This window comes from Ranitomeya variabilis, chromosome 1 (genome assembly GCF_051348905.1).
Source record: "Ranitomeya variabilis isolate aRanVar5 chromosome 1, aRanVar5.hap1, whole genome shotgun sequence".
NCBI lineage: Eukaryota > Metazoa > Chordata > Amphibia > Anura > Dendrobatidae > Ranitomeya > Ranitomeya variabilis.
This window is the reverse complement of record NC_135232.1, coordinates 316620670-316634737: the sequence shown is the minus strand read 5'-3', so window position 1 is coordinate 316634737 and position 14068 is coordinate 316620670. Positions and strand designations below refer to the sequence as shown.

The 14068-nt window shown below is 42.6% G+C and overlaps 1 protein-coding gene across 2 annotated transcripts in view; it reads right to left on the bottom strand.

Annotated features, from left to right (window-relative positions):
* Positions 1 to 1088: 1088 nt before the first annotated feature.
* LOC143816793 (tubulin polymerization-promoting protein family member 3-like) overlaps positions 1089 to 14068 on the bottom strand; it is an 82734-nt gene continuing 69754 nt past the window's right edge. For both annotated transcript variants that reach the window (XM_077297613.1, XM_077297620.1), the window contains exon 4: positions 1089 to 1435. In XM_077297613.1, the coding sequence (XP_077153728.1) occupies positions 1247 to 1435 (189 nt within the window). In that variant the 3' untranslated portion in view covers positions 1089 to 1246. The remainder of the gene's footprint in view (positions 1436 to 14068) is intronic.

Genomic DNA, 14068 nt, shown 5'->3' with positions numbered 1-14068 from the left:
ACTGCCCCTGTTTTCTGCTTGGTACTTCTGTCTGTCCTGGCTTTCTGACCCCTTGGCTTGTCTATGACTAATCTGCTGTTTTGCCCCTTGGTACCTCGCTCCCGTCTGGCTCCCGACCCCCAGCTTGTCCTTTGACTACATCTCTGTCTTAGTATTCTGTGTCCTGCGTTTTTTGGTAGACCCTCTGTTCCCGTAAGGTAGCTCCACCCCCATCGTCCCTGCAGTGATAACGTGACCTGCCTAGTTCAGGTCCTGTGTGCACTGTGTGCCTCATTCCTGCCTCTCCCTGCGCTCCCACCAGCGCCCCCTTAGACGGCCTCTCTACAACACCAGGCAGCGTCATTACAGTCAGGGAGCTGATTGTGCCAGCGCACACAGAGGTTCATTTGTATTTTGTATTCGCGAATACAAATGAATGCGGCACCCCTCTTCCCCTCCACAAATACTACGGTTTTGTTAAGGAGCCTGGAGGAGGGAGATTTAAATATTTTTTTAAAATCTTGATCTAGGCGCCACCCCCTGTAAACTACTGCCCTAGGCACTGGACTTCCGATGCCTAGTGGCAAGTATAGGTCTGTCTATTGTGGTGGTTAAAGGGAACCAAAATTGTATAATATCACTATGCCTGTGCAAGGAATTGACAGGAAAATTAACCTCTAACCACTGTAAAGATATATGGGATACCTTGGTATTGCAAAGCATAATCATCTATGCTTTCTAAAGCAATTGAAAAAAAAAAAGTTATGTATTCTTTGGAAAATTGGGTGAAATTAATTTGGGCCCCATGAACACAGTTGTATTATAGCCTCTTAAAAATTACAAGTTGTATAGAGATGCAATACAGCAGCAATTCAAATCTACAGGTCACAGAGGTTCACAGAGCGCCTGCTGTGGCTCTAAAGTACAACATTCTGAACGCTATGAACAGGCTACATATACATGTGCTAGGGTTAATCAGAGACACAGGAACAGCCCATCTAGATGAGCAGTCTGCATGCTCCTAGTAGAAGAAAAGATGCAGTGTGCCACTTGCTCAGTTCTGGGATAGAATATGTCTCATATGACCTAGAAAAAATGAGAGGATCCAATTTCACATTTGATGGTGTATTATTGACAGGTTAATGTAAGCTAAGGACAGATGTCTTAGATACTAAATAATTAACTGTTTCATCCTAGTGGATTTCGGGACATTACTGATGTTTTTAGGGTCCCTTCAGGTATTATTCCTTCAATTGTTGTTCTCGAGTTACTCCTTGACTTTCTTCTCATACGACCCTTCTCCCTTATACGCCCCAACGTATCCAGAGTTGTCAGTCAGTTCTTCACGTCCTGCTATGCCTTTGCCTTTGCCACTCTCATCAAAACGTTCCTTGTGTGATCCCGTGTACTTTGATGTGTCTGTTAGACGATCCACGGCCCCTGCAGTCACAGCTTTCTGTAAAACAGAGCAGAGTTATACTGTTTATATGAAAACTCCAGTTAGTCAAGAAGGAGGGTCTCGCACCACAGGAACAAAGAGGTTTCAAAGGGATCAAATTACCCCTCTACTAAAAGACTTGATGTCATTTCTGTCAACCTCCTCTCCTGGTGGAGCTATACAATTACTGGCTTTTAAAGACACAGTAGCATATACATCTATGGCATCTTATATGATACTTTTGGTAATGTATACTGCATATCTGAGTTGATAAACAAGGTCTATGCACTAATGATTTCATACTGGGTTACAGTACATTTGAAAAATTACTTTATAACACATACATCCATGTATGTGCAATCCACTAACAAATGGTAAAATAAAAAAGCATTTACATTGGCAGATTTCTGCCGACTGACATTATACAAGTAGGTCAGCACTCATTTAAAGAGGACCTTTCACCAAAGTTTTCATGTAATAGTGGCTATAGAGCGGAATCAAACATTTTTGTTTTTCTTTAGTTTTGCCACTCTGTTGCAGAGATATTAGCACTCAAAGTTTTTGGCACTTAAACGGTTACTTTTTATTAAGTCCAAGTGGGCATTACCAGACAGATTTTTCTAGAGGCATGTACTTCTTCCTCTTTCTGATGCTGACCAATCATAATCAGACTACAACACACTGGGGGGAAAAGAACATGCCCCGACAAATAGCTTAGAACAGGTTCAGTGTGAGACATGTATTGGCAAACATTCTGCTCTCCTCACTGCAGTGTGATAACATATGCTGAGTTTGATTAAAGGGGTTATCCAGTCTAAAACCACAAGTCTGCAGTCTGTGACTGCACAACCCCCATGGAGAATGATCTCCCCACACAGCTTCCTTACACATTATTATGTTCTCCACCCAGCCTCATTGGAAAATAATGTCTCCTACACAGTCCCCTTACACAATTATGTCCCCAAACAACCCCCATGGAGAATGATGTCCCCACACAACTCCTTTACACATTATTACGTGTCCCACCCAGCCTCCTTGGAAAATAATGTCTCCTACACAGCCCCCTTACACAATTATGTCCCCAAACAACCCCCATGGAGAATGATGTCCCCACACAACTCCTTTACACATTATTACGTGTCCCACCCAGCCTCCTTGGAAAACAATGTCACCTACACAGCCCCTTTACACAATTATGTCCCCAAACAGCCCCCATGGAGAATTATGTCCCAACACAGCTCCCTTATACATTATTATGTTCCCCACCCAGCCTCCTTGGAAAATAATGTCTCCTACACAGCCCCCTTACACAATTATGTCCCCAAACAGCCCCCATGGAGAATTATGTTCCGACACAGCTCCCTTATACATTATTATGTTCCCCACCCAGCCTCCTTGGAAAATAATGTCTCCTACACAGCCCCCTTACACAATTATGTCCCCAAACAACCCCCATGGAGAATGATGTCCCCACACAACTCCTTTACACATTACTACATGTCCCACCCAGCCTCCTTGGAAAATAATGTCACCTACACAGCCCCTTTACACAATTATGTCCCCAAACAGCCACCATGGAGAATGATGTCTTCACACACGTAACTTGGAGAATAATATCCCCCACACAGCCTCCTTTCACAATTATATCCCCACACAGCCCAATAGAGGATGCATGTTATTTTAGTTGGGAGAGACTGTCAAACACCTCTGGTGATGTTTATTTGCTAAAATATAAGTAATTGTATTAGCGAATATAAATGTCATTTCATAGCAATATGTTTAGGTAGAGTCACAAGATCATGTGTAAAAATTGAACTTCTTCCCCAGCTACAAGACTCTTTATGATGGAAATGACCATCAAATTAACGGTTTGAGACACCAATGGTAGAAATCAGCAGAAGTAATCTTACAATATACAAAACTGAAATTCAGATATTTTGCCGATACACGCAGTCAGGTTCCAGCCCATCAACCTGCTATCCAGTAAAAAAAGAAAAAAAATACCGCAGCACACTTTCCAAGGTACAAAAAAAAGGTACTGAGCCTCGCTGATTAAAGATTACCAGCTTTTTTTGTATCTTGAATAGAGTGCTGAAGTATTCTTTCTTCTTACTGATTGAAGATATTGTTTAAGGGATTGTTCACTATTGCACAGTCCCATCTTAAAAGCCACAGTCTGGTGAAGAAAGCAAAAAAAAAAAAAAAATAAGCATACTTACCTCCCTGACTGGCACTGCTCCTCCAATCTCCCTGCTGTCTCTCCTGGCGTTCACAAGGCATTGTTATTACACATGAGCATTGCAGTCAATCCGCGACTTCCTTTGTTCCATCAGAGCAAATTTCCACTCTTAGGGCTCATTTCCACTGGCGAGAGACAAATCGGTCCGTAATCTGGACCGAAAAAAGGGATGTAGCGTATGCGATTGTCATGCGAGTGTAATGCGAGTGCAATGCGATTTTTAATCGCACCATCCGTTTTACATCCGTATGACATCCGTATGCAATCCGTTTTTTTCCTCTGCAACTATTTTTCTACAGTCATTTACAGGACCATGGACAGTGTTCTAGGCCACAGAATGGTGATGTATCCGTAAAAAACGGACGGAATACGGATGGTCCGTATTCCGTCCGTTTTTTTTCTCGCACCCATTGACTTGCATTGGCGAGTCTCGTCCGAGACTCGCAGCAAATCGCAGCATGCTGCGATTTTTTTCTCAGTCCGATTTCGGCTGAGAAAAAAATCGCTAATGAAAAGACACCTATTGAATAACATTGGTCCGAGTGCAATCCGATTTTTTATCGGATTGCACTCGTCCGTTTTCCTCGCCAGTGGAAATGAGCCCTTAGGCCGGGATCACACACAGCGAGATGCGGCCGAGTCTCGCAGGTTAAAACCAAGCTCTGGCACCAGCACTCCAGAGCGGAGCGTGCGGCCGCATAGCAATACATGGAGCTGCACGCTCCGCTCCGGAGTGCCGGTGCCAGAGCTTGGTTTTAACCTGCGAGACTCGGCCGTATCTCGCTGTAGTGGGACTCTGGCCTTACTGAAAAGCTGCACCCAATTCACAGTCACTGATGGGCTGCAGTGGTCACATGACAACACTGTCACAAGACTGAATATTGCAGGAGTGGTGCCAGGTCATGAGGTAAGTATGGTATTTTTTTTTTTCTCCAATAGAATGCAACTATTAGGCCACGTTCACACTGGTCAGTATATTACCTTAGTATTTTACCTCAGTATTTGTAAGCCAAAATCAGGAGTGGAACAATCAGAGGAAAAGTATAATAGAAACATATGCACCACTTCTGTATTTATCACCCACTCCAGGCTATGGTTTACAGATACCGAGGTAAAATACTGACTAAATACTGAATGTGTGAATGTGGCTTTAAAAAAGTGTAACTTGGATGTGCCAAAGCTTCTATTCCGCCCACTGAGCACACTGTGCCAGCAGGAGAGAAGACAGACAGTGATAATAAGCTCCTTCTGTCTTCTCAGAGGACACTCAGCTCAGTGTGAGCTCAGCTGGTCAGTGCTCATGCTGCCCAGTACTGCACTTATGAGGGCAGGGTGGAGCAAATGGCTTATCACTCAGGACAGCAGAACGGTTGGGAGTTATGGGTTATCCAGTAGTGGAAAGTCCCCACAATATAAACAAGCAGTGTGTCAATAGAGTTTGACTAGAGCTGTTGTGATGAATGGTAGTCTATGTAAAAATTGACTCCAAATCCCTCAGAACAGGACTAACTGATTGTCGCAGCTCTCCATTCATTTACTTATCCATATGCCTTTCCACTACATGTCATATCAAAAAGGAATTTGGTGATGTGACATGTCAAGAGGGGACTACTGTACTGTTCATACACTGACTGCAGCCCACAATATAGAACCGTAGATATTCTACAGGCTTTATGTTCATGAGGCCTTATATGTCAAATCTATCATATCTAACATAGTAGAGTACATAAATACATATCTTAAAAAGATAAATGAATTTATTATAATTATACATCTCTAAAACTGATACAATCGCCATAAGTATTCTTAAAATATGTAATTTTGGCTATAAGGTACAATAACTGGATTGATTCAATCCAGTTATCAATGGAGTGACTGAAGCATATTTTATGAGAGCAGCAAAATGTAGAAAATGAGACCCTGATTCCAACGATGTATCACTTAGTTTACTCGGTGCAGCAGTTGTTTCACAATCAGAGTTCTTAGATGAAGCATGTAGCAGAGCTCAAAGGCTAACCTCACCCTACCCCAGCTTTCTGTGTGCATTGTCTATTGACAGTCAGAGGAGGAGGTGTGGTCAGACTAGCAGTTGTGTGAGCTGTAGTCCAGGCAATGATAATCTCCTGGTGATAAAACCTTCATTGTAAGTAAACAGCCCCAAAAAACGACACGTAGCTGAATGGTGTGTTTCAGCCAATATCTCCTGCTGCCTTCAGATTACATAGCAAAAACCTTATCACAGTTCAGCTTTCATTTTAAAACATGGATAGTTTATTTTCTCTTTAAAGTGGCCACACATCTTAGCTGGGTTGTAGGGAATGTGCAAAAGTGGTAATGTGCACACTTTAAGAAAATCATAATGTAATTGCCCCATGCTATGGCATTGCTGTTCCCTCAGGGGAAGAACCAAGGTAACATGGACGACAGTGCAAAAACTACTCTCTTTAACCACTGGGAAACACAGTTTATTAAACATTATAGCAACTATTTATAGTCCTTTTGCAAAAAACAGAAGCATAGAAAGAACAGTATTTTAACATTGGATTACCCCTTGCAGTCTCGATGTCCGCTCTTTTGAATGGCAGGACTTCACTCCTCAGGCTAACATTCACTTAACCCACAGGTATAAGCCATCATGCCCCCCTTTGTGGTTGTCGCAACTGCTCCACTCTGCTGTGTCTTTGTCCCGTTACATTTTAGGAAGTGATCCCACTCTCCCCTTTTGGGTAGACACCTTCCATACAGAATATCACACAGGAAACCTTAATCTCTGGATTTTTCAGCACTAACTAAATATGGGATTGTGATCCCCATCTTTGCTCTCCACCTATGATGCCGGCTTGTATACATGAGCCCACAGCCTTTCCTGCTTTCCATCCTCTGAATCTGACCCCCACTAGTAGGAAAACAAAGGCCCTTTTACTCTCACACTATAGGTGGGGTGTAGGTGCATGCTAGCTCAGACCAAATGCTACCTCCTCTCAGCACATTAACCCATTGCGCACGCACACACGCAACAAATCCATTGCCCCTAGACTTTTCTGTTTAATATTTCCGGTCTATCAGCTGTACTAATAAATGGTCAGCCATGAAAAGCAGTGTCAGAAGCTCTCCACTGGCTAATAGTGGTTCTCAGCAGACCCCTTCTGTGACATCCTTATGCACTAACACGATCTAATGACAAGGGTTGTCTTAAAGCGTTTCTCTTTAAAGAAGGAGAAAGTCGAAAGCACAACAGGTTCAGAGAAGCTATTGCTGTCACTGAGTCAACAGATAAGACAAGGCAGTAAGCATCTTAGAATCCTGATCCTGGTGACAAAGATGCCATGTTTCTCTTCTACATCTGCTTTTAGATATCAAATCGTTGCAAACACAAGAGCTGCCATATCATCTGTAAGAAGAGAAATGACAGAATGCACATGCATCCTATTAAAAGTCAGACAAGCATCTCAAACATCTCCATAAACACCAAAGAAACCTCCTACATGAAAGCTAGTTTGGCAATTTTTGGCAGTCTGAAGGAACCAATCAGGTCTCATATCTACTGTTCTAACTTTTACTGGAAAATGGAAGCTGGAATTTGGTTGTTATGGGCAACATCAACAGATATACACATACTATAATTGAATAATTTTGTGGTCTTTGATCTGAAGTAAACTGGTACTGAGTGGCACTCCCCCATACTCCACTTGTCCATTGTCAACATTTGAACAGTATCTGAATACTTAGAAACAGTATTGTAAAATAGTGTAAAATTGTAAAATAGTGTAAAAAGGAGCTTTCGGCTAACTGCTAACTTGGCGCTGGGTGGTACTTGTGGGCAAAGTACTCGTCTTCGACGGCACGGGCACGCTACATGAAAATGGTGGTCCTAGTTGGGTGTCTGGGCTTTGTCTATGGGGGCACTACGCCCTTGCAGGCCACATGACGCTAGTGATTTTGGCTGGCCAGAACCAGATGTTATAAAGTGAAGGAAACCACCACTCAAAAATAAACTGTCTTTTACTGAACATCAATGTAGGGCGGGGTATGTACTGTGGACAATGGGTACCAAACTTCATAGACGTTTCTCTAAATACATGGAGCATCATCATACACATTCTCGCTTTCGTTACTTAAACTCACTCGATTCTGCCTCAGTTATTTCGTCTCCCTTCTTCACAACCCAGAACAGTGCATCAGGAGCTTACCTTGTCCCCAATAACGGCATTACAGTCCAGTCAGCGAGAGTCCTGTACATCAACCCATAATTCTGCGTCTTTTTCCCAAGGGTGAGCTACTTATGCCACAATAGTCTTTACTTAGCTTATCTGTTTGTCGATGCCTTGGAACTATGGCCCGGGGCACTGTCTTCACATTTCGTTCCTTGATCCTATTTGTCCTGTTACCTCTTTACGTTTTATAGCCACTGATGATGTCATACGGCCAGCCAATCACAATAATGCCTCTGCCAAGATGGCTAGAGCATTACACTGACTCGCAGGCAATCCCCACAGCTTATTGGCTGTGTAATAAGCGCTAAACATTCGAGGTAGGGAGTTGAATTTCAAATTCGAGCACCAGCTAATGCTCGCTGAGTAATGAGCGCATCCAAGTAACCAGATACTCGAGTGATATCCAAGTATCACAGAGCACGTTCGCTCATCCGTAGTGGTATGATCAGACCATGTCCCTCTACAATCAGACACGGCCATTACAAATCACATAGCAGGGGCACATTTATTAGATCATTTCTCAGGAACATTTCTTTTTAACACATCCAATTGTGGAACTTATTATTAATGCAATATCTATAATTAAAATGTACATTGTTCATGAAAAAAACCCCATTAGTGCCGCAACGCAAGGCACACTGACACCATTGCACAGCTCAGGGGCAGTTCTTATTGGAGGTAGAGACAAGGGCTGTGTGTGCAGAATTGAACGAACTAGAGTCCTCTACCGTTGATAGTGATGCTGATTCTGAACCATCATACTAACAGCTCTTGTGAGGGCTAAATCTGTGCTTTGCTGCTTGTATCATATACAGTTTAACGAGGTACTTTATATTAAATTACGGTGGTATGTAACATTCCAACAAAGCATTTCAATTTTTTTCTGGATTCAATTACTTATCCATACAGTATTATGTGCTTTGTGGTACATTACGGTGGTTTATAACACTCAAAAAAAAGAGTTGAAAAATGTGTTTGGATTCAATTAGTCATCCTTACAGTATTTGGTGCTTTCTGTGACATTAGGGTGGCATATAACACTCAAAAAAAGTGTTGAATAATTTTTCTGGATTCACTTAGTCATCCATACAGTATTAGGTGCATTCTCTTAAATTTCGGTGGTATATAACACTCCAAAAAAGCATTAAAAAAGTTGTCTGGATTCAATAAGTCACCCATATAGTATTACATGCATTGTGTTAAATTTATGTGTTATACAGCACTACAAAAAAAGTTTGCACATCCATAAAGTTTAACATGGTTATTGTTACATTATGGTGGTATATAAAACAAAAAAAAAGCTTCCAAAATTTTTTATGGATTCAAATAATCATGAATACAGTTTAACATGCTTTGTGTAAAATTACGGTGGGTTAAAAATTTTAAAAACCGCTTAGCCTGGTACAGTTTATAGTTTTGTTCAAAAATTGAGTAATGAAATTTAATTGGTGTGACATAAAATCCAAAATCGGTCCTACTACAGGTGTACAAATTTAGTTGTTAAAAAATGTACTATTGTCATATGTACTGTAGAACTTGGTTTGTGTGCAATTTCATTGGTTTGAAATAAAAACGCATGATCTGTTTTCTGTAGACTGTAAATAAAAAAAACAAGAGGGAGCTGTTCCAGCAGTGTAGCTACCGGGAGGCAGAGGGGGCAATCGCCCTGTGCTCTGAGGGGGCCCAATTGGAGCTACGCTACTGTAACTGTATCGGCGTACACAGTGTGCCCATACAGTTACATTCTGCGGCAGAGCAGGGAAATTCAATCTCCCTGCTCTGCCACCCAGTCGCTATGGAGCCCCTGAGCAGTAGGGGGTCCGGTGCCAGCAGTGGGCCCCCCGTCATTGCAACTTCAACTGTATCAGCTGGATAATGATACAGCTGACAGCATTGATGAGAGTCAGAGTGGGAGCGTTATCCCCCTATTATCCCCCTCTCAGTGTTTAATATCCCTGACATAGACACTGACAGCGGGTGCGATGACATCATTACCTGGCGCCCGCGGTCCAGACATACAGTATATGGGTGCTTGGAGCAGCAGAGGAACAAGGAGGAGAGGTGAGTATTGTATTTATTTATATTTTATAGGGGGGCTTTATATTGTATAGAGTCTGCCAATGGGGGTGCATTATATTATAAAGAGTCTGACTATGGGGAGTGCATTATACAATATAGAATCTGTCTATGGGGGCATTATACTATATAGAGTCTGCCTATGGGGGGTGCATTATACAATATAGAGTCTGCCTATGGGGGAGTGCATTATACAATATAGAGTCTGCCTATGGGTTGTGCATGATACTATATAGAATCTGTCTAGGTGGGGAAATTATAAAATATAGAGTCTGCCTATTGGGGGTGCATTATACAATATAGATTATGCCTATGGGGGTACATTATACTATATAGAGTCTGTCTATATGGGAGTGCTTTATATTATATAGAGTCTTCCTATGGGGGTGCATTATACAATATAGAGTCTGCCTATAGGGGAGCATTATACTATATAAAGTCTGCCTATGGGGGTGCATTATACCATATAGAGTCTCCCTATGGGGGGTGCATTATACTATATAGAGTCTTCCTATGGGGGTTGCATTATACTATATAGAGTCTGCCTATGGTGAGTGCATTATACTATATAAAATCTCATTATGGGGGTTATACGATATACAGTCTGCCTGTGGGGTGCATTATACAATATAAAGTCTCCCTATTGGGGGTGCATTATACTATATAGTCTCCTTATGGGGGGTGCATTATGCAATAGTCTCCCTATGGGGGTGCATCATTATAGTATAGAGACTGCATATGGGGGTGCATTATACTATATAGAGTCTGCCTATGGAGGTGCATTATACAATATAGAGTCTCCCTCTTGGGGAATGCATTATACAATATAGAATTTCCTTATGGGGGGTTCATTATACAATATAGGGTCTCCCTATGGGGGTGCATTATACTATATAGAGTCTCCCTACGGGGGTGCATTATACTATAGAGACTGCCTATGGGGGTGCATTATACAATATAGAGTCTGCCTATGGGGGTGCATTATACAATATAGAGTCTGCCTAAGGGGTATGCATTATACTATATACAGTCTGCCTATGAGGAGTGCATTATACTATGTGGAGGCCTATGGGAAGTACATTATACTATATGGAGGCCTATGGGGAGTGCATTATACTATATTGAGGACTATCTGGTAGTTATACTATATGGAGGCTATCTAGGGGGCCATCATACAGTGTGGAGATTACAGTGAGGGGGCATCATACAGTGTTGGAGCCATCAAACAGTTTGGGGGCTACTAAGAGGTCAGTATACTGTGTGGGTGGTACTATACAGTGAGGGGGCATTATACTGTATGTAAGAAAGCACCATACTGTGTACGGGGGGAGACTTGGGACATTATTAAATGTAAAGTGGGCATTTATTGTTATAGGGGAACTCAGGTCATTGTGACCGTCAAAGGGGAACACAGTGCATTATTACTTTGTAGGGGAAAAAATGTGGGCACTGTTTTCTAGGGCAATTGCACACGGCATTATTATATTCTACAGGGTTGCTTTAGAATTTAGAGGGCACACAGAACCATATAGTAGGTGCAGTAATAGGGATATATATATATGGCAGCAGCGGCTCAGTATTGGGTATTAGCAAGATAAGGAGTTTGTGCAGGTTGGGAATAGTCCAATTGGGGACAGTGCTGAAAATAAGAGAAGTGAAATGTCTTTGTTGTAATCTCTGCAGCCGAGTCGTGGCTGGAAGACATTGTCATGTCGGTCTGGGCCAGATGGAAAAGATAGAAAAGTGATATACTCCATCAGAAGGAGGGTCAGCTGTAAATCACCATTCATTACTTCGCTGTGATCATTTATATCTTCTGTAGGACTGATATTTACCACTGACCAAATGGGGGTAATATCAATTTTGGTCTTTGTATAGAGATTTTTAGCAACAGCGCGGTTGTGGCACCCGAGGGTCCAATTGCCACAGAGGTACTGCACCTCAGCCAGAAGTGTGGTATCCCACTCTCAGGTATGGAGGGGGCACTTCCCAGTACCCGCACACTAGCATCCATCACAGTGTTGTCCTGGAAATGGGAGGAGTTAGTCGAGTCTGTGAGAGGAGTCAGAGGAGGATGGAGGTGTCTGAGAGGAGCTCCAGAGAGAAGAGGTCCTAGGGGCCAGGGAAGTGAGGAATCCACCCGTGGCGCCCGAATCCACGCTGACCATAGTCAGGTGGAGGGACCAAGTTGTAGTGGGGACCAGCCCCAGACTAGTGGAGAGACTGTAGGACTCAGCTAGCGAACCGAAGGCTGTGGTGTCTGTATGTGCCACAGCCAAATCTACAAATAATCGCTAAAAAGGCAGCCACATAGGACTTCACCAGACAGGAGCCAAGGCTGCTGGCTTGGGACCCAGTGTGTATGGCTCAGGGCAGGAGGGTGTGACCCAGCGCAGAAAGGTGACCAAGAAAGGTACACATGAAGGGGGTCCCAGAGAAGTGCACCCCAAACTACCCGAGAGTTGGCTGGACCACAGACCCGGAGGACACAGTACCCGGCTGGTGATTGTAACCTGGAGACCGTGAGTAAAGTGTGAAAACTGCACCCTGCTGTGTCCTCACAGTTATTTACTGCATCACCTGCCCTGCACTACAACAGTTCCCATCAACAAACTTACCCTTTAACTGCCCTGGGGCCCCGGTCTACCTGTGGAGAGCTGTATCATCTTTGCTGCATCACCATCGGCCCCAGTAGACCTTAACCGTAGCGTTGGCCATCCCTTGCCGAACACCACGGGTGGCGTCACGAATCAATCCCATATAACTTTTCCCCTTGCATTTTTATTGCACACCCAGGGCCACGGAGTCAGGTCACGGCCCCGTGACTTCCACAAAACTCTCCGACCCGGTTCCGAGTACCCCATGGCCCTGGTGGGCATCGCATGGTCATCTGCTGAAGTTCTCCTACATTCACTATTAGGGTGCGACACCCAGTTGTAATTAGGGTTACCTGCTTAGGGGCCCATACAGAAGTTTTGCCCCTCTGAATCAAAACCCTAGCTATGCCTCTTAGCTGTTCTGTTTGCTTTCTGGATGGGAAAAAAACGTTGCACAGACTACTATTTTTATATGAAAAAAAAAACAAAAAAAACAATAGCAGACAGAATGGATGCAAAAAGAGATCATTTTAGGACACTTCAGGACCCATTCAAATAAATAAGTCCTCTAACAGAACATTGATGTGAACAGAGCCTAAGGATCTTTATAACCACAAAGTACGTTGCTCTTAAGAAACTTTGTAACTATCAAGCTCATTGCCTCCTTGTGAGTAATTTTATCTTGAAACATTTTTCTGTGTACTGTTTTCTACATATTTAATAATGTTGTGTGCCAGTTTTTGTTGACTCGCCTAACCCGATGCAGATGGTTGCATGTTCCAGCGTTGATCTCGGAGCTACATCCGAAATAAAAACTATCCAGGAAGCATCAGGATAGGAGTAGTGATCAGTGGGAAAAGTATAAACTCTTTATCTTTTTGTTTTTAATGTTATACATGTATATTTTACATGTGGATTTCAAAGTGGACAATCCGTATGACCGCTTGGTGCCTATTAAAATTACAGTAACTAAAAAGCTTCTTGTGCCACTGTTTGCGTAGTTGTGTTTAGTTCGTTGAACTGTTTTAGTTCCTTTGATCCAGGACTGTTTTTTGTTTAGAAGGGAACCACTCGAGAGGGATCTACCCATACTATATTTCATGTACAGTGGGGCAAAAAAGTATTTAGTCAGTCAGCAATAGTGCAAGTTCCACCACTTAAAAAGATGAGAGGCGTCTGTAATTTACATCATAGGTAGACCTCAACTATGGGAGACAAACTGAGAAAAAAAAATCCAGAAAATCACATTGTCTGTTTTTTTTTATCATTTTATTTGCATTTGATGGTGGAAAATAAGTATTTGGTCAGAAACAAACAATCAAGATTTCTGGCTCTCACAGACCTGTAACTTCTTCTTTAAGAGTCTCCTCTTTCCTCCACTCATTACCTGTAGTAATGGCACCTGTTTAAACTTGTTATCAGTATAAAAAGACACCTGTGCACACCCTCAAACAGTCTGACTCCAAACTCCACTATGGTGAAGACCAAAGAGCTGTCAAAGGACACCAGAAACAAAATTGTAGCC